Below are 27,935 nucleotides of genomic sequence, written 5' to 3' on the forward strand. Positions count from 1 at the left end.
TGACAACTTAGGGCTCTTTTACTGGTTAATTTTTCTCTTCAATCCAAAAGGGAGAATTACAATTATAAGGTTATAATATTTTACATATTGGATTGCTTTTAATTAATTGGACTGAAAATGGCTGGGCATCAGCAGCTCTGATGCAGTTCAAAGACAGATAGGAAGCTAGATGCAGGGACATTTGCCTGTACCCCAACACTGGGAAGGCTGAAGCAGAAGAACTGTGAGATCAAGGCCAGTTTGGATTACAGAGCAAGACCCTGTCTCAAAGCTAAATGCAAGGTCTATGGATTTAACTCAGTAGAAGAGGGCTTTCCCAGCATGTGCAGTATTGTGGCTTTGATGCACAGCAACATACATGAGGTGGGAAGAGAGGAGAAGAGGCAGTGAACGGAAGGGAAGGGAAAAGAGAAAATGACACCTAGTTTTTGTTTTCAGGAAACTTACAGTCAGAAGAGGAAAAACCCCACTAGTAAGGTGCAGTTACAGAGTTTTCAGGGCGGTAGGGGACACAGAGGAGGGACAGTCCCATAAGAATTACAAGACAGTTTCCTTTTCTCTACATTTAGGAGTCAACATCAAAGAGCTGAGGGCAAGTGGTAAGGGCTTAGAAGGAATTGCTAGAGTGAAAGTGTATATGTATATACATACCCACATACAGTCCTGTGTATGCATCATACATTCATGTTTGACAAGCAGGATGTGTTTTAGGAAGTATAGCATTAGGTGGTTTTGTCATTGTACCAATAAAAACTAGAGGGTAGAGCCTAATATATGGGACCACTATGGTGTATGTGGTTAAGTATTAAATACTGAGTTAATGTTATTACTTGGTATATGACTCTCTCCCTCCCTCCCTCCCCCTCCCTCCCCCTCCCTCCCTCTCTCTCTCTTCTCTCTTTCTCCCTCCCTCTCCCTCCCTCTCCCTCCCCTGCCTGTGTGTGTGTGTGTGTGTGTGTGTGTGTGTGTGTGTGTGTGTGTGTGTGTGTGCATGTGCATGTGTGGCTGTTTGTCTGTATGTCTCTGTGTGTCTGGAAAGTTGAGGAAGTCCCAGAAGGCATCATTAGGCTTCTGGAACTGGAGTTATAGGCAGTTATGAGCCACTGACTTGGGTGTTAGACTCTGAACTCCAGTTCTCTGCAAGAGCAATACATACTCTTAACTGCTGAGCTATCTCTCCAGCCCATATTTCAAATATGGTGCGCTAAGCTGGTCTATTCTGCTATTTTTCTAAAACATATCCAGGTAGGCAATTTAAAAAAAAAAAAAAAAACCAGAAGTTTGAGAGAGCCCTTAACGTGTGTTTCCTGTCAGCTCTGTTGGTGTTTCCCTACAAGGAAGGATTGCCTTCTGAGGAGGGAGCCACCCCAGTTGTCCCATGGTGACCATCTCAGTGATGACGACGACAACGGGACTTTCTAGTGTTATTCCCCACTCTCTCTCAGGTCCCCAGGGCAGGCCAGCCCTGAGCACATACCTCCCACATTTGTCCTTTTTGTGAAAATCCGCTCCGCTGCTCTGCAAGAGCTTTATACATTCTACATTGCTGGAAAGACAGGGGAAACACAATCAGTGTGAGCAGGGTTGGTTACTAAGATACCTTCAGAAAGCTGTTTTCCATGGGATGAGATGAAATGAGAGCCTCGGGGCCCAAATTCCACTAATAAGAAATAACCTGGACATATTCCAGAAATGCTGCATTGCAAGGATCAACATTTCCTTTCTAACTAATAAATCCATAAATGCAAGGGCTTCATGGACCATTTTCAACCCAGTGACTAAGGAATTTAATGATTACTACATGATGAAGCCCCCTGGTGATAGCCTCATCATTTATCCTAAAATTCCTTTTCAAAACCGTCAGGAGTTTATGAAATCCCTTCAGCCTCCAATAACTCTGTGTCACCTTTAAACAATGAGGCAAAGTGGCTGAGTACTACCTTTCACCACAGCACAATAAACCCCAACAGTAACCATTTCAACTCGATACTTTTTCATGGAAAAGAGACAGCTGCACTTCCCTGTCTTTGTAACCCAGGCAAATAAACGTCCCGGACCAACACTGAAAATGATGTAGCAGATTGAAGCCCAGTGATCATTCAAAGAAGCTTTGTCACTCACAAAAGCAATAAATCACTCTCAACAGAGAGAAAAGGGCCCACTGAAGTGAATTTTCCTGTCGAAGGGCACGTAGCTAATATTCGTTCTAATCGGCGTTTCAAATATAAACCCAGCATGGTGTGTTACCACTTTCTGGGCAGGTCTCATGTTAGGCATAACCATCTATCATCTTCTAAACCTGAAACGCTAAGAAGTGGCCCAGAACGTATTGTTTTATTATGATTTAAATAAGAAAAATGATCCTATTGATGATAAGCCTGAGCGGGGCGCTCCCCTTTCTACATCTACCCTTCATAGCTGCTCTTCCGGAGAACGAGTCTAAGAGCCACAAAATACATGAATTTTAAATGGTACAGCACACATCAGCTAATACACAGCACCCACCTCTTACTGAACGGTGGATGGAAAAGGAGCAAAGATATAGGTAGAATCAATGTGTGGTGTGTGACTCTCATTTGGTTTGAGGACTGGGGTTGGGGGAAGAGGCTTCTTTTTAAAAAATACAGTAACTTGTGCTCTCTTCAGCAGAATACAGCGACTCCTTAGTTTATGACTCCAGAAGGGAACCCATGGAAATAAGGGCTTTACTGTTTCATGGCTCATTCGCCTCTGATAAATAGGTAATGTCTTTGGTAACACACGTGATAAATGGAGATTTCCTTAAGAACCAGGAAACTGATTTAAAACCAACACCATCCCAACACAAGGTCGTCTAAGAGACACTATGTTTGGTCACTATGTGGTCATATTTCAACAATATATTGATCAGAGCATTGATCTAATCTTTGATATGCACAAGAAAAAAAAAGCTGATGAAACAAAGTTCTTTACTACAAGGGAAATGCACGAATTAAATCACTTTTTCATTTTATTATTTTATCTTTAGGATCTCCTTGGCCTTTGCTCACCTTTAATCATTCTATAAATTTCAAATCTCATTTTTATTACTAAATATCTGTACATGAGCACAAATGGATTCAATCCTTCGTCCTCTTAATCACCACTTGTCAATTGGCAACAGAGAAGGGAAAACTTGGTAACAAAACTCAAATTCATTTCTTTTGGTAGAAAAGGAGATATCCAAGTAGATATCCAAGTTGTGTAGCCTGGGGGTAGGGTGGGGTGTGGGGAGGGGAGGGCAAGGACACAAGGCCCATGAGCTACACTAGATAGACTTTATTTTTCTTTGGAAGCACAAACTCTGAGTGATGTGGAAATGGAGCTAGTGACACTTGATATTTGGTAGACGTGATTGTGACCCCATTTACCAAGGAAACTGCCTTTGGTTCACAGGCGATTCATGCCCATTATGACATATGAAGTCATCGAGTCGTGAAATCATCACCACTCAGAAGTACTCACCCTCCTGCAGCAGCGGCGTGGAGGCACGTTCTTCCAAACGTATCTGGGGTGTCTATTTCAAAGCCTGCAGACAGCACGTGCTCATTACTAAACAAGGACACTATGCTATACTTTTGTCCTAGTTAAACCACAAGAAACACCGCAGAGACAGAAAAATCAGTTAGTAGGAAAACCAGAAGGCAAGCAATTGCAGTCAGAAAGAGGTTGTCATGGAAACGAATGGTAACCGCTCAGGCTTGGCAATTTTATAGGAAGCACCATGAAGTCAAGAAGGGTTTATTTTGCATTCGGCCCTCGGTGAACCACGGCCTCATTTTTCAATCCCAGGATAGAAATTTATGAAACCAATTTGAGATAAGTAGGGCAGTGAACAGGCAGATAGACATGTGAGAAACACAGAAGGCAGGGGAACAACCCTAACAGGCAGGACTAGACATTTCCTTAAGTGCGTCCCAACCTTCCCACGGGTCTAAGATGTGGGAAACACTTTCATGCAGGGATTATTTTTAAGCGTGCCAAAAGCAGTGAGACCAGAATCCACCATAAGCAAAGTACTTAGAGGAAGAAATACTCCTCTGGGATGGCTAATGAATCAATTCATAAACCATCTTCACCCTGCGGGCTTCTACCACTTTGGAAAGCCCAGGAACTTGTTAATAGATGGAGATTTTCAGAAGCAGGGATAAGACAGATCAGCAAAGCTCCATGCAGGCTGGTTCCAGACAGCTCCGCATTAAAAATATAAAACGTTAAACCTTCCTGGAGGGGGTCTGCCTTGATGATGTTTCAATGCCCGTGGAATTGGATGATAACATGATATTTCCTATGACTGAAATGTTGGAAGAGCAGGCCATTTTCTTTTGTTGAAAAGTATTAAATATTAAGGCACCAATTTAAGCCTCAGAGATTTTTTTCTTCTGTGACTTAGGATTCCCAAACATAGGCTCTGGCCTTATCCCCACCCCCCCAACTTGAACCACTAAACACTGGACAAGACTCACTGTAGGTAGCAACACTGACATCCAAACAGTTTGACTTCAAGGAGTGCCAGGAGCTGTCTCATGCAGGCAGCCATGGAACCACCTCATTCTGCCAAGATAAGGCCGCGGCCATGTGCAGCCAGCACCGAGACCACACACCTAAAGCCATTTGGCTCACGGACAGGACACATCAGGCCTGATCGCTGGCACACATTCACTTACCAGAGGATAACAACTTCCTGCAGCAGTCAGAGTGAGCATTTAGGGCAGCTAAATGGAGGGGGAACATGCTATGGATTCCACACCTAAGGAAAACAACAACCATTCACAGTAAGTGATCCCAAGAACAGTTACCTCTCAGAAGTCCGCTGCTGAAAACTCCCACAGGGAGCTCTGAAGTAATTTTATCATTCTTCCATTCAATAAATAATTACACAACTGTTTCCTGCCTTAAAATAAGATGGCCTTGGTTCTAAACCAATTGAAAGTCCACAACCATAGGGATGTGTGCATATATACATATATATATACATATATACATATATATGCATTTGCACACACATGTATTGTGGACATATGTATGTATATACACATATTTGAAAAAATCTGCTTCACGTGAAGAGTTAAACATGTATTACCCTACTGTTTCTTTCAGCTTTGTTAAAAATCACATTCATTCATTACTCATTCACTCATTCTCTTAATCATTTATCTCTCTGTTGGAAACACTGAGCCTAAGGTACTCTGCTTCCTGCCATAACTAATAATGTTGAGCAAGGTAACTCTCAAGTGGGGAAAGCAACCTATTTCATTTCTTTACTCAATAAATATTTACCATCGATCTAACACAAGTCCATGTTTTATTAAAAGCTAATAGTGGTTGTATTATTAGAAATAAAATTTTGTTAGAAGTACCTGTTTACCTTTTGTAGGCAAAAGTTCATCTTCCTAATGAACTATGCTGTTTTATACCAAGCCACGGCACTAGACCAGTCATAAAACACAGGAGCCATTAAACATCACAGAGCACATAGTTCAGAAACCTAGCATGCTTCTCCCTAAAAGTTATTCCCTAAAAGGATCTAGAAAAGGATTTAAACCTGACCTAAGAGCCCCTCCTCAGGACAATCCTGGAAGGGCAGCTTCTGCCTTTAGTTAATGCTCCTCTGAGCATCCCTCTCCACCTCTCTTTGCACAAGGGCCCAAAGCCATACGCTGTACTTGCTTCATAACCACCAGTTTCCTCTGCAGCTGCTGTGTATCCATAAACATTGCATGTAGCAGCTCATTTAACCAAATAATACATGTTAGACTGTAGGCCCTCTGCACAAGCCCTGCAGGGTTAACTACCCAGGAGTATTCTCAGGCACAAGGCCATCCCGTTCTCAAATTTCACACTCCATAAAGGAACACATATGATTTGAATTTGTTAAGCTTTGATTATAAATACTTTACTTAGTATTTGCGTGAACGTGTGAAAGAAGACACATCGTCACAGATAATTTAGTCTTCGATGTTCACAAAAGGCCAAGCATCATGACTGAGTCTCTCTTTCTCTTTCTTTGTTGGCCTCTGTTTGTTGGTGTTTTCTCCCATTTTTTGCTAGTTTTCCTTGCCATATATGGTGATTTCCAGCCCAGTGCATGCAATGGCTGGCATCCATCAAGAGATGTAATTTCCCAGTCTCCGGTAACAGCATGTGCAGGAGAGCTGCCCGTAATTGCCACTCCTGCCACTTATCCACCCCATTACAAGATTCTAAAAGGCAGCAGTGATGATCTGAATGTCCATGGAAAGGAGTCAGAGCACGGGAGGAAAGGTTCTTATTTATGCGACTATATCGTTCCCACGTGGTTTAATAAAACATACCATTTTTTTAAAAACTATGATATACTTACTATAAATCTAAGTAAAGGAAACTTAGAAGCTAATGTTATTATCATATAATAATTTGATTTGTTTGGGGGAGGTTAAGTAAATATAAATGATTAAAAATATTTCTGGACTTTTGAAAGAGACTATAAAGAATATATAGAATTTTAAAAATGTATAGACTATTTTTTATGAGATTTTTAAGTTTCTAAAGAAATGTATCTGAGTCAAGACTGCATTTCTAATTATGCCTTGAATGAACCTCATTTTTAAATATATACATTCATATATACATACATACATATAGAGATATACAACATATTTACACGTATATAAACACAAATGATCACTATATTTTATAAAGAGATAATATATACATATACATGTTTATATACATAGCATATATTTTATAATGATATATGTATATAATGTATATAGCTATACATGTATGTATATAAACAATATATTTTATGACAAAATATATTTTATAGAGAACAGAGCAAGCATGAATTAGAGAAATAACGTCTATAAGAAACTAGTAAAACAGAAAGCAATAGTGTAACAATTGCATAGTATATTTTATAACCTATTACCAATCACTTTCAGTAATTCATCACAATCTATATTAACTAATTATTGTCTTTGTCACTGCTACATAGAAAGATAAAAGAGATAAGACTACTCTGACTCAGACTTTCTAGCAAAAACTCTGTTACGTTGTATCTTATTCTGCACTTAGTAAGGAGTCAGTTCAGTGCAGGATTTGATGGTATCAGTATACATGCCATTACGGTATTTCAACTTGAATATGACACTGATTCATAAGTCAAACTAGATATCAAGGAGGAGGGCAGAATTCAGAATCTTAGAATCATGTAGAAGGATTTTAACATTTGAAAGAAAATGTTCTTTTGTAATAAGACTGCTCATAGAGGAACAATTTTGAAATCTTTAGTAGAAAAATCTGGGCATGGCTGTCATAGGTGAGACGCCTGGTCTTAACCTCAGGCACACACTGAGGAGCATTGGGACTAAAAGTGCCAAATCACCCCAAAGTTAACAATGCGCAAGTTACAGGAAAGAAGAGATCAATTCCAGTTAAATTGCTGCATTTATTTGGCAAGTCATAAAATTAATGGAAGCCATTTGTATTTAGCTCTTTCTAATTTAGCAGTTAGCTGGCAGCCCCTACTCAGCTAATCCAGAATAAATGAGGTCTGAACGATGCCCCTGTGGTGTGCATCAGCGGTGAAGGGGCTTCTGTATGAGAAGAATATTGGGGTCTTTTTAATTTTCCTCTTGTATCAGAGGACATGTTTGCCCCTTCCTATACCTAATGCATTGGAGAACTTCTCTTAACCCTCTGCGGTAAAGAATGCTGTGTTTAAGGAGACGTGGGAGTCAGAAGTTCTGAGTCCTGACTCTGCTGTTTTCTAACTACTCAGCGATTGGCAAGTACATAATGGCTCTATCATCTGGAACTTAGGGAAAATTACAGTGTCTACATCACGGGGTAATTAGAAGGACTTGCTAACAAAGCACACAAAACATGAAACGAAGACACATTTGTTAACTTAGAACGTAATCATTTTATAATTATTTAACCTGAATTGTTCTCAATTTTTTTTTAAATCAAAACGTTTAAGGAATGTTATCTGTCACTCTGGCTATTGTTGCAGGCCTTTGTTCCTGCCTTTAGAGCCAACAAATGCCATCAGTGGTTTGAGTAGCCCCAACACTCTAACACAGCTACCAAGGTTTCTTCTTGAGTGGCCATAGCCCAATCTACAAAGATTCTAGATTCTCGGTGAACATCTTTGCACTTCTCCTGAGAGCCAAGCACATACAGGTCCCTCTGTCTGACACTTCATTGTTCTGCTGCTTCTTGTAATGTTTCTTAAACTTGTTAACATGCTCTTGAAGCTCACTGCAGATGTCTTTGGCATCTAAAAAGTCTTCTGAAAGAATCTTTTCTTTATAATAATAACCTAAAAATTAAAGTATGCTAGAATTAAAGCATACTTGGGTTCATCTGAATGACAATTCTTCATCCTGTTTGTGCCAAACCTCCATGTTGCCATTGGCACTTCAGATTACCTTGTGCTTGTGTGGCATAGTTTCATTATAGGCTGTCACAGGCCAATGGGCAAGACATGAAGTTAGCTCTACTAGACATAAGCTGTATCTCAGCTTAGGGAGGGATGAGGACACTGAGATCTTTGCATGAACAAAAGAAGGCATAATGAGTTAGAATAAGAGACACTGCATCGGGAGCTGAGCCCATTGCCCCATCACATTTCTTAGACCACTGCAAGGCCTTCCTTCTTGCAATACACAGTAGACCCTCTATGGTAAGCAGCTCAGCCAGTCCAATCCCACAGAGACTGTGGTTTGGCATTGCACAGCCCGAGTCACTACCACACGAGTTATCAAACTGGCAATAAACCACATGTTGATATATTGGATCTCCAGACCCAATCGGCTAAGGACAGGGTCTCAGTTTCTACTCCTTACTGTCTCTGTGAGCTTGTATAATGGGGCTATCCACAGAGCTCTTACCCTATGGAAATTCTGTGATGGTTATCCTTTAGAGTGGTACTTAGCCGAGGTAAGCACTTATGGGTGTTTGCTACTGTACTGCTGTTAAATTGAGCACTTAACATGAATGTTATTGTCTATGTGCATATGTGTGGATTGATGTTTGCATGTTAGGTCAGGGCAGGCACAAGATAAGACAAGGTTTGTGATTAGGCAGTGATAAAGAAAGCCGGGAGATAGGTGTCTCTTTATGGGGCTGGCGTGGCAGCAACCTTAGGAACCAGATGGGTGGCTGCTGCTGGGGCTACCCATGGGGACGAGATCACTGCAGGTCCCATAGAGTAGCCAGTGGTAGCATGGGATGGGAATTGGGAACTTAGAGAGTCCATTCTCAGTTCAGTGGTTTGCTGCTAGCATTCACCTCTGTATTGGACATGCTCTGGTTGTGTCTCTCAGGAGACATCTATATCCGGTTCCTGTCAGCATGCACTTCTTAGCTTCATCAATCTTATCTAGTTTTGGTGGCCATATACATATGGGCCACATGTGGGGCAGGCTCTGGATGGCCAGTCCTTCAGTCTCTGCTCTAAACTTTGCCTCCACATTCCCTCCTATGGATATTTTTGTTCCCCCTTTTAAGAAGGAGTGAAGCATCCGCATTTTGCTTATCCTTCTTCTTGGGCTTCATGTGGTCTGTGGATTGCATCTTGGTTAATTTGAGCTTTTGGGCTAATATCCACTTACCAGTGAGTGCATACCATGTGTGTTTTTCTGTGATTGCGTAACCTCACTCAGGATGATATTTTCTAATTCAATCCATTTGCCTATGAATTTCATGAAATCATTGTTTTTGATAGCTGAGTAGTACTCCATTGTGTAGATGTACCACATTTTCTGTATTCATTACTCTGTTGAAGGACATCTGGATTCTTTCCAGCTTCTGGCTATTATAAATAAGGCTGTTATGAACATAGTGGAGAATGTGTCTTTGTTGTATGTTGGAGCACATCTTTTGGGTTGGTGTTTATTTAATATTTACTGAAATAAGTATGTTTTACAGTTTTTAAAACATTCACTGATAAGGTAACGTCAAAAGTCCAAGAAGTTGTAGCTGGGCTAATGCTTATTATTCAACTAACGATAAGGAAAATAAGTTTACACTGAGAATCTGAAATTCTCTTACCATCATGACCTAACTAACAGATGCTCATCTCAGTCATGGTTGACCCCAGCTCCTTCCCAGAAGCCAGTCCCAGCCTTATAAGACAGGATTCTATGTCCGATGTGTGTTCTTATATCCCAGTGGCAGTTAACTGCTCTGGTGACATAGTTAGCAGGTAGGTCATTGTTTAAGTAACCTGTCTCCAAATAGACTATGTATTTCTTGAGAGTAGGAGCCTATATAACCCCGGAGTTGTCTCAGCTACAGAAAGAACTCCAGGCATAATCAGTGAGATGGAGCGCTTGGCTAGGAGTAGATTCCCTCTTTATCTTGAGAAACACATACAGCGAACACTGCTAGCCAGAGCTCTTCTCCTCTGCAGGTCCTTGGCCTCATCCTTAGCCTATGACCTCATCTTTTCTACTTGGAAGAGGCTGCCAAATGTTTGCAGACTGGATGGCCTCCAGTCTGTCTGGATGGCTATCAGAGAATCTTTCTTACTCATAAATGGGACTATTAGACACACTCCAACCTACACCCATTTATAATTCCTTAACAGCTTCCGAATGCCTCCAGATAGAATCCAAATTCTTGGCAGGATGTATGAGATCTTTCTAGATTTTTCTTCCTCCATTCCTCCCTCATTCAACCCCTTCACACATGTGAGGCCACCCAGTCCTGGGGTTTTCTTCAACAGGGTCATATGCTTGTGTCCCTGTAGAGGGGAGCTACTCTTCATGAATTTTGTCTTCTGCTGGAATGTCAGGTCTTCTGGGAGTGCTAAAGAGTGAGTTTCGCCAACTCTTAAAAGCCAGCTGCCAAGCTCCACAGTAACAAGCATAAGTCTGCAACCATTTGCTCCTATGTGACCTCCACCATCATCAGGCTAGCACCCCAGGAGGTCAGCGGAATCTGGTTCCACACAACAATTAATGAAGGTGAACCACTGTAACTACAAAGCTATGTGTTCCTTAAAATTCAGTTCAAAACATCTGACCCTTGGTGAATCTGATAACGTACCAGGGCTACCGTGAACCATCTTACTTTTGATTTATTCTGGCAAGATTTTCAATTATATTACACACATTTGACAAATACAGAGCCCCTAAGATATGTTTTCCCTCCTAAAAATACAGTTATGGCTATTCACAGCCTCTGTGTTCAAGGTTAACCTTTGCATGTATGCATTTAAGGTAATAAAATAATAGTCAACATCTACTGACAGCTTGCTGTGTATTGGGTACTGTTCAGAAAGCTTATCAAAAAGATTATCATTTTAATGAACTTTCTTGGTGTATTTACAGCTTATACTCACTCAGATCTCACCAGAGAGGATTCCTGGTAATTAAGTCATTTAATCTTCCTAACAAACTCATAGATAGGTACCATTATTACTTCTATTTTTCAAAGCACAGAGGGATTGAGCAACAGGCTCAAAATAACACAGTTCCAAAGTGGAGCAGGTAAAATGGAACCCAGACTAGCCCAGCCAACCTCAGTTTCCAAGTTCCATACAGTGCCTCCCTGGAGTCTCTCTGGTCAATGGAGGCGTCACAGCTCCCACAGGGGTTTGCCTGTCCATCTCTGTTGCTGTCCTCCTCCTCCTGTGGGCTACTGACATCCTCTGCTCTGCCCAGACTCTCCTCCAGGCTCTTTGCACACTCCTGACACACATCCATATCCTCACTCAACCGAACCCTCATGCCATACCCCCAGGTCTGCCCAAGTCTCATCTCCATGAAGCCTTTTAGAAACCTCCACCACTGCCTTTGAGTTTTCTCTTTCCTGTCAACTTTGACAGCATAGACACCAAGCATGTTCTCCTTTAAAAGGAGGCCTGTTTTCCTCTAAAATTCTGATTTACTGTCTTTGATGGGTCTTCGTCATAAGTGAGGTTTGAGACCAACAAGATTATGAGCTCTTCGAAGATGCAGGCAGGTCGCTGCTCATGAATCCCCCTAAGAACTCAGCCCCATACCCAGAGAGATGCTTTTGACATTTGTGTGGCATTAAGTGCAAAGCAAAGTCATACCACACATTTCCTCCTGTGGCAGATGTCCCCTTGTGGCAGATGGACTCGATTGTACACTACAATTCTATTTTTAAGACTGAGCAAAAACTCCGAGTAAATTTGAATTTGCCTAGCTATCTTTCCTCCTTGACAGTGGATGTCGAAACAAAAAAAAGAGACACTAGAAGGCAAAGCTAAAAAAAACAGAAGTCCGACGTTTCCTCAGAGAAACCCAGCAGAACAGACCTCATTCTGATACAGCTGAAAGCGAGTGCTGCCTCCTGGGCTGTGTCATTAAAGTGCCTTCCTTGATCTCAGATGTAATCTGTGCTTAGCATAATGGCACATTTACCCTGGATAAATGGGTGCCCTGTGCTGTGTGACAGCCTCCCTTGTCAGCGCTCCCACGTGTGGCAGTTAGACCACTGCGTTTTCCCAGTGACCTACTTGGCTGTGTCAGCTCCGCTAGTTATTAGGGTGTTAATCAGGAGCTCGTGACCATATCTTGCAGCCACATGGAGAGGTGTGTTGCCATCCTTATCCACACAGTCGATTTCACCTCCTGAAAGAGATTTTAAGACAGCATCAAGCAAGGCTGACTTGGGTACCACATCCTGCCAGCCACCTGGGAGCACCAACTATTGATATCCTTTCTACCCAGTGTGCGTCTCTACTCTGCAGTATAAAAATGACAGTGACAGAGATGACTCACTATCCAAAACTTAGCAGTGCCATGTCTGCAGAAAGAGAGGTCTATCAGAAACGTCTCTGAAAAATCTATTCTGTCTCAAGAACCTAAAACCTTCTGGCTCTGACTGAAGAATACAATCAGATTCCGTAAAATACAACTCAGGAGACTTACGGAAATTACCTCACCCAGACCAAATGAGACACAGCAGCCCAGAAAAGATTTGTGTAGTGTGGTGACCTAGCTTAAAACATGAGTGGGTAAAATGAGAAAAAGTGTGAATTAAAAGCTGAAAATGCCAGTATTTATTAAAAATCTCACCGTAGTGACCTATAATCCTTTCATATAAAGTTTTCATTTTCTCATTTTATTTTGCACTGTTTTCTCCGACTTTTATTTCACGCTTCCCTTTCTTGTGTTTGTATGGATACAACAGGTGTGGGTGTAGTTTGTGATCGGAAGAACTGTTTAAAATAGATTAGATATTGTGGCATTCCACCTGTATAGATGTTTCCCTTAAGAGCAAAGTATTCTCAAACACAAATAGATCTCCTTCTCCTACTGAAGAAAACAAACACTGTTATAATTTTTTGTAATATGTGGTGCAGACAGCATTTTCTTCCACTGCCTTCCAAATGGGCTTTGTAGCTATTTTCCTTTATAAGTCTGGACTTTGCAGACCCTGATGGCATCTCTTTCATATCTTACTTTGCATTTTGTTTATTTAACCCCTTCATGCCATTGCTATCATAGGAAACTAAGCCAAGCTTGTAGGATATCCTAAGTCGACACCTTGTCGGTGTAGGACCTAAGTTGACACCTTGTCTGGCGGTTTCCTCATTAGGGTCCCACTAACCCTGTTGGAAGGATTCTCTGGGGCAGATGGGGACCTCCCCTGGCTCCTCCCTAGCATACACGCTGGCTGCGTTGTTCTGATGCCAAGGCTGGGATGCAGTATTGTGTGCAATGGGCACAGGGCTCAGGGTGGAATGATGATGCTACTGACGGGGCTTGTGTAATATTTGTGAACAGTTGTGTAGCACTTGGAATTCCAGCACTAGTGAGTACAATCAATGGTACCGAACTATTAATTCTTTTTTAATTCACTAATGTTTAATTTTACACGCACTGGTATTTTGCCTGCCTGTGTGTAAATGAGGTTACTGGACCACCTGGAACTGGAGTTACAGATGGTTGTGAGCTGCCATGTGGGTGCTGGGCATTGAACCTGGGTCCTCTGGAAGAGTAGACGGTGTTTTTAACCACGGAGTCAACTCTCCAGCCCCAAACTATTAATTCTTTAGAAATAGCTACAATGGGGATGTTTCTGTTTTATGTATTTTACTTCAGTAAAAAAAGAAAACCACTTGAGTACTTAAGATGGCACCTACCGACACATCCTATAAGCTGTGTGAATTTGTGGTTTAATAAGCCATTTGAAACAAAACTTTCCCACAATGATTTCCCTCATACAAGGAGCGCTTTATGTAAAGCTATCTGACTACTGTGTGCTTGTGCTAGTGCCTTGATAGATAGCTGGTAATTTGATTCCGTTTTAAATTTTTAAGTAGATTCAATTTAATGTGTTTTATTCATATTAAAATATTTATACTTCACAAATCAAAATTATGTATTTTTAAAAGCCTCACGCTTAGGCGGTGTCTCAGTTGGCATAATGGTTGCCAGTTGGTTCCCATTACCTATGAGATGCTGGGCACTGTGGCCCTCACTTGCAGTCGCAGCACTAATGAGGCAGAGACAGGGCTCACTGGCCAGCAACTGAGCCTAATTAGCAAATTCTAACCCCCAGTGAGAAACCCTGCCTCAAAAACTCAAGGTAGATGGTTCCTGAAGAAGACACTTGTGGCTCACCTGTGGCCTCCATTGTTAGTGCACATGAGTGTGCTCGTGTTTGTGCAGTGTGTATGCTTGTGCTGTGTGCATGCTTTTGTCTCTCTCTGTGTGTGTGTGTGTGTGTGTGTGTGTGTGTGTGTGTGTGTGTGTAGCCTCCCTATACTAACCATTTTCATTAGTTTTAGCATATGCTTCCTGTGTTTCTCTGACAGTGTGTTTGCTGACGATATCCTGGAACTCTAGTTGAGTGGTCGCTTCTTGAGGACAGCCTTAATATTATGCAGTTGTGTTGTCCCTCCTGCCTGGACGAACTATCTTAGCAGACTCCTAGCCTATGGATTGGGTTGTAAGCAGCATTTTGCTATTACCAGGAACACTGATGGGAAGACTCCCATGTGTCTGTATATTATGTATAATTGTTAAGCAGATGGGCATGTGTTTTTGTTGGGTTTTGCTTTGCCAACTCTCTCTCTGTAGTGCTGGGTAACTTGACCCTCACTGCATGAGTGTGCCTCTTCTCCACAGACTCGGGCGTTTGAATAGCTGCCCTCTGATGACTGAGAACCAGCATCCCCGTGGGACTTTCATCTGCATTCAACTTATTATGAAGGAAGTGGAGCATCATCTTCTGTATCAAGGGACATTTGTTTATCTTATCTGAAAGCATTTTTCATGACTTTTGCCCATTGTTCTAAACTTGTGTGTCTGTGTGTGGGCTTTCATTCATTGATCTTCAAAGGCTCTAAAGACTTTGGGGGGGAGTGGACTGTGTATTTACCAGGAATACATGCTAGAAATATTTTATCTAAGTCTTCCTTTGTCTTTGTCTTTGTTTATGGTGTTTTCATTCAGTTAAAAGATAGTAAGTAAACCTTTCCCTTTATTGCATTTGTGTTGCAAGAAGAAGGGCTTTCTGTACAGTCTGGTAGCAAAGAATTAACCCATTCGTTACTGTGCCGGAAGCATCTGTTAGGTTGGCACGGCTTGCCCATTTGATGCTTATTTTAGTGGATATAATGTAAGTTGTCTAACTAAATAAATGTTCCCCAAAGGCCTGAAAGAATTTGTCTAAGGAAAAGGCTCAAACAATTCAAAAGGACAGAAGTAGATTAGTGGTTGCCAGGGTCTGGGGAGGGAGACTGGAGAATGAATGCTAATGAGAATGTGGTTCATCCCAGGAATAATAAGAATGTTCTAGAGTTACAGTGGTGATAGTTGTGTAACCTTGAGAAAACACTCAAAGCCATTGAATTGCATATGATTTCAATCTCAACTTAAAAAAATGATTAAAAATGGTTGCTCAGACCTGTAATCGCAGGACTCAGGAGGCTACGGCAGATGAGTGGTGAGTTCAAGGCTATCCTGAGTTACATGGTGAGTTTTATCCTGGCCTCAGCTACATAGCAAGACCTCATTTCATAAATAAGGAAGGAAGGAAGGAAGGAAGGAAGGAAGGAAGGAAGGAAGGAAGGAAAAGAAGGAAAGGAGAGAGAAAGGACGAAAGAAAGAAAGAAAGAAAGAAAGAAAGAAAGAAAGAAAGAAAGAAAGAAAGAAAGACAGACAGACAGAAAGGGAAAACGTAGAAACCAGAAGAAAGATATAGGAGATGAGAGGGTGAAGCCAAGCAGGGAGGACGGCAGGATCATGATGGGTGCTTGCACTCACGTAAACAAATATACTCATTAAACACACTTCAAAATATAAATATCCAGTGTGTTAGAGGAGGGATGAGTCATTCTAAAGTATTAGCTTTTGGTTATGGTGTTTAGAAATAAATCTCTATCATTATGAGAATCTGTACATTATTGAGCTATTGAACCATGCTCATAGATAACAGTTATAGAGTATATCTCAGTGAAGGACGAGGCTTGACCAAATAGTTACCTCACTCACCAGTACTGCCAAAATGAAAACCAAAATCACCAGTCCACCAAGTCCCATCACCTTTGACCTTGTTTTCATTATTAATTATATCAATATATTGATATATTCATTTTCACAAGATATACTAATATATCTGTACACACACTAGACACATGCACACTGTATTTGCCAAAATAAGAAATGCAAATATATGAATGAATGAATGAATAAATGAATGACTTTGATCAAGTTGTAAAGATATATTTTGTTCTAAACAATGTATTATTGATAAAGATGATCAAAGAAAACACAAAAAAAGAGAAAAGAAGTTATTCTTAAATGTACTGATTATATAAGCTAGTATTAGTGTTCTGGAACCTTTTCTTCCATTTTTGTGAATATGTGTATATATATATATATGTGCATCTAGACATAACTGTGTGCATGTGTGTGCATATCTATGCATGGGCATTTGCATGTGTATATGTGGAGTATATGTAGAATTTTCCATGGCTGAACTCATGTAGTGTAGAAATACTCGTTTCTTGCATTCTCCCTTAATGCTACCTTATAAATACTTCCGTGTGTTATTTTTTCACTAATATAACTGTAAATGACTATATAATATCTGCAATTTGGAGTATTTACTTAACCAGTCCCCAGTCACTAGACTTAAGAAGCTCTTTCCAGATTTTTGCTATTAAGAAAAACAGAAGAGTAAACATCTCTCTGAGAACACTTCCCCCTGCAGCTCACTTCCTAGCAGCACTGTTAGACATACAACTGCTGGATCAAAAGTCTGCACCTTGTAAAGACTCTGGATAAGCAGTAGAAAAACAGCTTCTGAGAAAGGCTGTGCTGGTTCACCTCCCTGTGAAGTGTTCTCAAGCATTACCTCAGAGTCTTTCTGGCCAGGCTCCAGTGTCTTGTGATAAAAATATTACACACACCCCCCCCCCCCCCGCCCAAACATCTGCACATCTCTTCATTCCAACAAGCCGGTGGATCCTACCTTGGCTCATCCCAACCAAAATATCACCAAGGTTGTTCTTTCAGGAAGTAATATTTTTACTGGATAAGTATATTATTAAAATATGGTCATTAACAACAATCTTTATGGCAAAATACTAAAAGTGTGTGGACCTTGTGAAGGAGGTCACAAACTGTGCTCGTCACAGAAATATCTGAGGGACTTCCCTCTGTCTAAGAGACTCGTGTGCCTCGATCTTGACTTGAAGAAATCAATTTGCTGCCGATGGGTCTGTGCACATGCGGTTAACAAGTTAACACTGTTTTCAAATGCTAACTCCTCTTGCCTTTGACCAAGGCAGAGAACTATCAAAGGCGGCCTGAATCCAGCACTGCTCTCTACTCAAATCTGTGTCTCTCTGCTGTGGTATTCATTTTTATAATGAATTATTCAAACAAAACACTATGATAATTCCTATTAACACGATAATTATATATTTTCTATAAAATATAGAATATATATGTATATATATGTATGTATATGCATATATATTTCTAAAATTTTACCAAAATGCCAATATAAATTCTGATTAGGGAGATCTTTCAATGATTCATTTTGGTTTGCAGTAAATGTATAGTTATTTTGTAATAACGAAAATGATAAAGTTAACTTAATCACTGTGAGCATCTAGGGACTAGAGAAATATCTCACTGTGACCTGATTTTAGAGGCTTCCATTTAAATCATTTCTATGGCTTGATAGTATTTGGGGCAGCCATTGGGCCCCCATGGCTACCCAGCATAGTTCAGGGTGTATATATCTGTGTAAGGACCTAAGCTATGGTCTGCCTGAAACGCTCAGCCTCGGAACTGAGCTAGGAAAGTGGGGAAGGTGACGCATCGACTTTAGAGAAGCCTCTATTCTGGACATCACTACACAGCCGTGCTTGCTTCCGAGCTGAGCACCGCTAAGGGCTTCTGAAGACCAGCTCATGCCTAGGTTTACCACCCTCAGATGTGTCAAAAACTGAGAAGAGAAAGAAGACGATGCAACTATCAGAAAGGTAGGAAACCACTTTTGTCTGAGTCTAAAAGGTTACCCGTTGATGCTGTCTTGTTATAAGTCAGTTAAAAGGCACGCGAAGATAATTAACATATGTATATGCTTTTGCTGTCATTTCAAATATATTTTAGGGGCGCACCATAGCAAGAGAGACTTTGCATTTGTATCTGAAAATACGTTTCTATTAAAATAAATCCTCTGGATGGGTGAGTTTTTAGTTTATCAGCCCTCTACAGACATTTCCACTTGAAAAACTTTAAGCCTTTCATGGAGTATACATTAAATTATACATTAAATATCTTTTTACCCTTCATCTGAAGGCTACAAGTTAAACTCGGCAAACTGATCATTACTAATCAGTGAGTAAAATAAGCTTTCAGCGCATTAAAGGTGTGCACAGTGTGTTCAAAGGGACTGTCCGCATTCATCTGAAATTAGCTTTTCATTCCACAGACCAGAATGGTCGTCTGCAGTTGCTTCAGAAGGACTGTGAACCAAAAGGCCAAAAGCTCATATTGCGTCATCACAGGCTAGTACTTGTAGAAGCTTTGGAATAAAGAGAGCCTGTACCGGAAGAGTCTAAGGCAGTCTCGCTTATGTAACTTGCTGGACAGCCTGAGGCAGCTGCCTCATGCCAATAGCTGGACCAAATGCCTGATTCCACACAGTGCCTCTTCAGGAGTTCCCATTCCTCTCTTGCTGTGACAGGGGGGCTTGTATCAAGAAGCAATGTGATTTGAGCCCAAGTACACTTTGTTTTTTAACTAGAATAGGAGAATTATGGGTTTGTGTGAGTGACTGCCTTCCTGAAGTTGAAAGATGCTGGAGGAGGCAGGTTTTCGTAGACGGAATAGCCCCAGCTGGAGAGCAGAACGAGACGGGTGCTCACGGAGGTGGAACATTTAAGCCGTCTAACAAATGAAAACACATCGGACATTGCCCAGTGGTGCAGACAACTGTGTCCCCTTGTGATAGAGCCTTCCAGATCCCACACAGCAGTTGATGTGAGTGGTGAGGCGCTCTGGAGACTGACACCAGGCCTGGGAATGAGCCTCTGGGGAAGCAGGGTCTTAACAGGAGCAGGATTTTTTTTTTCAGAAAGGACGAAATAAACAGGAAGAAAGAAAATAACTTCCTCTGCTCCCTAAGAGCATTTCTAAAATGCCCAGAAAGGTCAAATGGAAGAACTGACAGTTCTCGTGAATGTAATAAAAGCAGAAAGAAAGAAAAAAAAAAAAAACACAGAGTTGTCTGTCTATGGGGACAACTCTCCCTTCTCCCTCTCCCTCTCCCTCTCCCTCCCCCTCTCCCTCTCCCTCTCCCTCTCCTTCTCCCTTTTCCTCATCCTCCCCCTTCCCCTTCCTCTCCCCCTCCCCCTCTCCCCCTTTCTGTCCCTCCTCCTCTCCCTCCCCTTCTCTCTCTCAAATATAGGCACCACTTAAACTGGATCAAATCCAAACTTGAGAGAAAATCTTCGACTATGGTTGTTCCTCTGGGGAGATGTATGTGTACAGATGTCGGACGAGAAGCTGCTCTCTAACACTAGACTGTGCTCTAATCCCTGACCCCACATGCTGCTCAGAAGACCCACTGCCACTGACTGCCTCACTGTGAGGTTGATGAGAGCACCCCTTCCTCCTGGGATGGCAAGGAGGAAAAATATGGGATATATGTCCAAGAGCCTGGCACAGAATGAACATTTAGTCAATGTTAGCTTTATCATTACATGTGTCAGCCTCTGTATTACATCAGCTCAGGCCTGAGGGACCTAGGCCACCTATAAGCCATACGGCCAGTCAATGGTGGGGTAAACTTTAAGATGCAGGGTTCTTTAAAACAGAAGCTAAGACTCTCAGCTCTTGTCCTAACCTGAAAGTGCATCAGACTCCAAGTCTGACTAATGGAGAAGTCAAGGCAGTCAACAGCCCCGGGTGTGACATAAGCACAGTAGGACGGAGAGAGAGGCTGGGCCAAAATGAGCGGGAGGAGATGTGCGTGTGATCTAGCAAATGGACAGACGAGTTCAGAAGGCAGCTCATATGGTGTTTTTCTCTGTAAATGTTCTCGGGGCTGAAGACCCAGCCCAGTAGTTAAGAACACCACAGTTCTTGCAGAAGACAGAGTTTATTTCCTAGCATCTATGTGTCTGCACACATCAGTCTGTCACTCCAATTCCAAGGAATCTGATAATCTGATCTTTTATGAGTGCTGGGAATATGCATAGTGCAATACGTACATGCAGGTAAAACATTCATACACACGATTTTTAAAAATTCTTTTTAAAAACAACTGTCTTCTCTCCACCTTATCTCTGCCACTGGAGGGTGATCCTGAAGTGGCCACTTCCCATAGCCAGGCAGGACTCCCAGTGGAGGGATGAGGACAGCAATCCATCCACAAAACCTCCCATCCAAAATGTGTCCTGCCTACAAGATGTGCGGGGACAAAGATAAACAGAGACAGAGGGAATGGCCAACCAATGACTGCCCCAAATTGAGACCCATCCCATGGGCAGGAACCAATCCCTGACACTATTAATGATACTGTTAGGCTTGCAGACAGGAGCCTAGCATAACTGTCCTCTGAGAGGCTCTACCCAGCAGCAAATAGAAAGAGATGCAGAAACTCAGAGCCAAACATTACATGGAGCTCAGGAAGTCAAGAGTCAGGTAAGGACTGAGAGACCAGAAGAAGACAGGGACTTCATAGGATACAGAGTCCATTAACCTAGATCCTTGGGGGCTCCCAAAGACTGAACCACCAACCAAAGAGTGAATGTGGGCTGAATCTAGCACTCCCCCATCATGTGTAGAAGACATGCAGCTTGGTCTTCATGGGGTCCCCCAACAACTGAAGCAGGAACTGCCCATGACTCTGTTGCCTGCCTGTGGATCTCATTTCCCTAAGTGGCCGCCTTGCCTGGTCTCAGTTAAAGAGGATATGCCTACCCCTGTGGTGACTTGTCATGCAGGGGGGAGGGTTTGGAGGGCTGGAGGTGCAGGTGGAATGGGGGATTGATACTCAGGGGCACCTCTCCCTTTTCAGAGGAGAAGGGGAGGAGGAATAAGGGAAGGATATGTGTGCAGGGGAGGGGGGGTACTTGGAGGAAAGGAGGGGACTGGCATTTGAATGTAAAGTGAATGTTTAAAAGATGAAAAATGAAAAAAGTAAAACTTTTTATTCCATATAGCTAAAGTCCACTGGTTAAACTCACATCAGGAAAAAAAAATTCAAGGGGCTGGGGAGATGGCTCAGTGAGTAAGAGCCCTTGCTCTGCAAGTGGGAGAGAGGACTTAAGTTCAAATCCCCAGCATCCACATAAAAAACTGGATGTGTACAGAACCCCAGCGCTGGGAGAAAGGAAAATTCCCATAAGTTAAGCCTCATTCATTTTGAGGGGAATAGAAACTTTCCGAAAAGCTGGTGAGAAATATAATAGGGTAAGAAAAGAACTCAAAGAGGAGAAACATTTATTTTATGCCTGTCAAAACGGGTGTCTGTGGCTCCTACTGAAGGTTAGGCATACTGGGCATCGTGCAGTGACTTTCCACTCGGCCTTCCTCGACTCACTGGAAGCTTGTTCAGCTGGCTTTTCCCACACAGCTTCACCTACATGGTTGTAAAGTCCCGTGCACTACTGTGGATGTTTGCTTTCTGAGAGGCATTGTCAGTGCACGGTTCTCTATATAGATGCCACGTTTGGTTTGTTGGTTGGTTGGTTGGTTGGTTGGTTGGTTGGTTGGTTGGTTGGTTGGTTGGTTTTGGTTTTGGTTTTATGACTTGAGTACCTAAGTTACATCTCAGTGCCACTACCTTTCCATGTTGCCCAAAATTCTTATATTTACGAAACAGAGAAATCCAAGAAAAGTCACTCACATTAGAATTTAGAGTTTGAGTTTACTGAACATAGTTTAGGCTTACCAGATTGGCCAGGAATGTCATCATAAATGCATAAATGCATGATGCAAACCTGTGTTTTGCTGGTTTTGTTTTCAGATCGTCTCTATGGCTTGCTCAGATCATATAAGCTGTGTTGTCAGAGTTAACACACTCACCATCGCCCTAAGAGTAACAGAAGCTGTGACAAGGAATGAGACTACAGGGTCTCCAAGACAGTCTGGTGATGTTCAAGTACACTCGGGTTGAATGCCTGGAAAACTACTGTGTTCCATGGCTCCCCGATCACTCACACTCTCTTGCCTGTATTTTCTTTACAGACTTACCTGCTCAAACCCTGAGTTTCCCACCTCACGTTTTTCTACCTTTGTCTGAATAGTTTGATGACCTTAAGCTTGGAGAACTTTACTGGGTCAACGATCTAAAATAACTCAGATCAGCCGACTGACAGTGCACGCAATGAATGCTTAGCATTATTAAAAGTGAATCACCCCAGTAGCTAAACCTGTCCATCTCTCCCAAGAGGCAAGCATCCATGTTTTCACCTGTCTGGGGACTGACTACATCGTTTTGTGTTCTCCCCACTAATGGGGGACCCTGAGGATATGGGTTCGGTGAGCACTCAGCAACCCTGTAAAGCCTCGTGGAAACCATGCTTGTTAAAGTCCAAACACAGCCTCGATTTTCATGCAGCTGGTTCAAACCAATTCAATCAGTCTGAAAAACAGTTCAAAACCTCAAGCACCACCGTAGCGTGCATCTTACCATTCTGAATGAGGGTTTGTGACCGTGTGAACCGCCCATGGACAGCCGTCATGTGCAGAGGACTTTTGCCATCCTTACTCTAGAAAAGGAGAGAGGAGAAACAAAGTCATGAGCCATATCATAGATCTGTATCATCACCATGAAAACTGCTCTCCATGCCCTGGGAACACCAATTTCATTTTTTTTTGTTTTAAACGTATGGTCAAAAATTACAAAGAAAAGATAAATTTGAAATAAAAAGGTAGAATCTAAGAGGCAGAGGATGGGGAGGAATGGGACAAATGTTTCCTAAATTCAAGAGGGCAGATACACTCAGGGCTCACGCAGCTCCTGCTGCCTGCTGCTTCCACGGGACCAACCCAGTAAGCATTCCAACACTGATGGGGCGGGGCAGTGGGGTTATTGATCACTGATGGCTGCTAATGGAAGGGCAGTCAGTTTTATTTAGGAGTGTGATCTCTAGTAGGCTGAACTTGCTCCAGTGAATGGTCCCATACCCATGCATACATAGTGGGGATATTTGGGGATATCCTCTATGGAGAGAGCAGTTAGATTTGATCAAAATATATTGTATATGTGCATGAAATTCTCAAAAATAAAAATATTATATAAAAGATGCAACATATAATAAGACTTGTCCAGTTACTACATAATATCATATCATTAAAATTTTTAAATTTTGTTACTATTATTATCTGTGTGTGTGCGTGTGCACGTGTGCAATGGTGGGAAGCAGGGGGCAGGGATAGTGTTCATGTGGAAGTAGAAGATGGCTTTGTAGAGTCCATTCTCCTCTTCCAGCTCTCCATGGGCTCCAGGGATCAAACTCAGGTCACAGGCTCACACATTTACCTTTATCTGCTGAACTATCTCACCAGCCACCTTGTCTTTAAATTAAATCTTAAGAGATGTGATCATTTAGAATGTTCTCTTCTCCCTTGCTGTCAACTGACAACATCTCCTGAGGTGTTTAACTCAGTCTAGAAAGGTGAGCTATCGTGAACTTGCATGGGCCTGTTTGACCTACAGCAACTCTCAAAACTAAGGGGAAACTGTACACCATTCCCTGCATTTTATTGGTAGGTAGTAAATGTGGGCTGAGTTTACATGTGTCTTACTCAAGACACAAAAGTTAGGAAACGTCCTAAAACAGACAGAACATAGAAAATGTACAGAACTTACCTACTGACTGTTATCATACCAAAGACAAGATTCCCACAGTTAATTAAGAAATGAAAAGTGCATCTGAAAGAAACGGATTCTGGGACAAAAAGATGACCAAAGGAGCAGGTAAACAGACACTCCCTCAGCCACAACAGCTCCTCCACAGGGCATTCCTGAGCTTGGCATCATGTGGAGCTGTTCATATTCAGTAGAAACTGCCTCAGAGCTTCAATGTAGCTCCTTTTCTGGGCTACAATATGCAGTATGAAACCCTGGAGGTATGATGGGAGGGCAGCAGCATGCAGGTAAGCAGTGTGCAGGTAAGCAGTGTGCAGATAAGTACAAACACTCTGTGGTGGGCTGCTGATGAGTGATGTTCAGTGTGGGGAGGGAACTTGTTAAAGGCATTTTAAACTTATGATAGGTTTGAACCTATGACAAAAGTTCCCATATCTTCATTCAAGCATTGCTTTTTAATCTTATTACATTTCACTTAACGTATTTAATGTATATGCATGTAGAAGTCAGAGGATACCTTGAGCAAGCCAGTTCTCATCTTCTATCGTGTGTTATCCAAAGTTCTAACTCAGGTCCTTGGTAGCAGGAGCCTTGACTTGTCGAGCCAGCTTACTGGCCCTCAGGCATTTTTAAAATGTTTGTCACTGATATTTTTCTAAGTATCCGTAGAAATTTCTTTCAAGTGCAGGTTAAAAAAATGAGATGTTACACATGAATGTTCAATCTTGTGATAAAGTTTAAACATCTATGCTTTAAAGTGGTTTTTAAAATCCCCAATTGAAAGCAAATAATCCTTAAATAGGTATCTCTTAGAGGAGACCCACCCCGGCCCAGGGTGTTAATTGGTGACGTGAATTCCGTGCCCTAGCTCATACCTTACCAACATGGCACGGGCATCATCACCTCAAGCTCACACAGTGCAGCGGACTGTTCGGAGCCACGGTTAAGAGGCCTTAGACTATGGGCGCTGCTATTCTTGCTGCATCTTGTTCTTTCCCATTTGTTTGTTTTTTTAGCTCTATTATATCCTGTAAGTGTTCCTTTGAAGAAAGGAATGTAGTTACACAAAGTCTGTGCCAACAAGAGTTAATCGCAGTGGTAACTACATCCCAATTGAAGAAACAAACAATATCATTAAAATTTTTCTTCAGTAGATGGGAGGGAAGATAATAGGACCCATATAATATATTCACATGGCCTGAATCAGCAAACATCGAGAAAGGATAGAAGACTGACACCTTTTAAAGGAAGAGTCAGTGGGAGAACAACATTTGCCTGAAGCGCTGACCTTGACACACTCATGGATGTTTCTAAAGACACATAACTCCAGAGCCTGGGCTGGAGTGGAGACAGTCCCAATAACTCTAATACCTGGGAACCACTCTGCAAACAATACAGACACACACACACACACACACACACACACACACACACACACACACACAAAAGCACGCACGCGCGCGCACACACACACTTACTTACACCCATCAAGTAACAAGACTCATGGACTGAGAAGGTGGGAACTTCAGAGTTAGCACTGACTTATCCATAGGTGGTGCTGTTTCTTTAAATTTGCTTCAGTATTTGCTCTTAGATTTAATATAAAACTGTAAATAATTATGATCTAATTAAATGTATATAAAGCTATAAATACTTTGTGTTTAGGAAATATCTTGATAAATATTGAGGCAGGCACTTTCCCACGCCTGGAAAAGAGTGTGAAGGCGCTCAGGATCGCTCACTCGGCAGCTGTCTACAGTGCCGCTGAGAGGCAGAGCAGGAACAGGTAGTGCCTAGCATGCAGACTGCCAAGTCAGTCCTGAGTGGAAGACAGCAGCCACCATGCTCTGCCCTGCGGGAGAGTCTGGGTCTCTGGTGAAAGGACAGAGAAGCAGGGATGACCACAGCGGATAAAATGCAAAGATGGGGGGTTGGGGATTTAGCTCAGCGGTAGAGCGTATGACTAGGAAGCGCAAGGCCCTGGGTTCGGTCCCCAGCTCCGAAAAAAAGAACAAAAAAAAAAAAAAAAAAAAGCAAAGATGGGCTGCTTGGTGGGGATGGTGCTCTCTTCAGATCTACCCGCACAGACGTTTGCCTTTGCTCATCCACTAATGAGACAAGGCAATAGCCAGCTGTCCTAGGTGTCATGGCTGCCATTTGGAGGCCACTTTGCTTACATGGTATGGATGTAGAGAGTACTCAGTCTTTCAAATAAAAAAACCTGACAACCAAGGACATTCAAAGGGCAATCGGTGTTCCTTAAGTCTTTAACATTTAGAACTCGATATTCAAGCTGATACTAGACATTCTGCTACATTTCATTTTGTGCCAGAAAAACTCTTCACATTGGGACCTGGTTGCTACTGTCCCTGATACTGTAAACAAGGGTGATACTACCTGTGTACCCAGGACAATTGTGCTCAATCCTCCTATTTGTTCAGGACTTTGCTTTTATGGAAAAAAAAATACTTTTCTTAATGCCTAGTCTCTCTCCAATTTCCTGGGTATGTTTTTCCCATCAGATTTAAGACTTTGAAATTTTTGTTTTGAGAATTCACTTAAACAAGAATCCCTTTAGTTAAGTATGGTCAAGCCCTGAGTCATAAGAGGAAATTGGCAAGAATTAAGATTACTTTGTGACAACTACTAGTACTTTTTGCAGAGTAGAATCCAATAGAATATGTAAGTTGTCTTGCCCATCATGTTTCCCGGGAGTCCATTCATCCTTTCTTCTAATCAGAATCTTCCTGTGCTCACTCTCAAACATCCCAAAGCTTCCCCCCTAAACAGCACTGCTGCTCCCTGGAGACAGGACGTGCTCTGTGGCCTGGGGCATCCTAGAGTCACGAGTCAGTGCCCCATCACAAGGCAATAAGGTTGCTATGGGATCACACTAAGTCAGGATAGAGGTGTCATTATGTGAGCTCAGGTACCCAAGAAGGATTCCTAAGTCAGTAGGAGAGTATCTAAAAGCCATGTGTAGTTCAGCTTGTGTTGTTTTTAATGATTCAAATCCAAAAGATGACATGTGTGGACTCAAACGTTCACTTCCTCTTTACTTCTTTCCTTTACTTCTCCAAAACTCCAAAGTCATGTTTCTTCTGCTGCCCCCCCAACCTGTTCCAGTTTGTGATAAACTCCATTTTATAACTTAGCCTGGAACATATAGACGAGGGAACTGGCCCACTCAGCAGATGCAGCAGGCTCCAGTCTCCTAACTATGATTGCTCCAAAGGTCCCTGGACAGCGAGAGGACCAGACTAAACGTTAGTGACCAGGATTGGGCAGCAACCGGAGACATTGTCTGTCCTTCCCACTGTGGCTTTGTATATAGTTCCTTCTAAGTCGGGGTACTTATAAAAAAAATGCATTGAGATGCTACAGAATGTATAATCTGTAATAAAAAGAAAAATTACACATTTTTCTTAACTGCAGATTACGAGTGAATCTTCAATAAATTTTAAATAAATTAACCTGTCTTTATTATTTATCCAAGTTCAATGGCTAAAAGTCAAAGCTAAGGGAAACGAGATGAACCTAGTGGGACTCGTGAAGATGTCACTCAGGGTTTCATGAGGATAGAGAAGACCCACATGGACACTGATGGA

The 27,935-nt window shown here is 42.0% G+C and overlaps 1 protein-coding gene across 4 annotated transcripts in view; it reads right to left on the reverse strand.

The window, feature by feature from the left end:
• Positions 1-27,935, reverse strand: part of Ankrd44 (ankyrin repeat domain 44) — a 300,807-nt gene that overhangs the window by 90,099 nt on the left and 182,773 nt on the right. For 2 of the 4 annotated variants that reach the window (NM_001191807.4, XM_039083293.2), the window contains 5 exon segments: positions 1,478-1,546; positions 3,484-3,547; positions 4,686-4,768; positions 12,494-12,608; positions 23,146-23,224. In NM_001191807.4, coding sequence (NP_001178736.3) covers positions 1,478-1,546; positions 3,484-3,547; positions 4,686-4,768; positions 12,494-12,608; positions 23,146-23,224 — 410 coding nt within the window. 4 annotated transcript variants of the gene reach the window in all.

The sequence above is a fragment of the Rattus norvegicus genome, chromosome 9 (assembly GCF_036323735.1).
Source record: "Rattus norvegicus strain BN/NHsdMcwi chromosome 9, GRCr8, whole genome shotgun sequence".
Taxonomy (NCBI): Eukaryota; Metazoa; Chordata; class Mammalia; order Rodentia; family Muridae; genus Rattus; species Rattus norvegicus.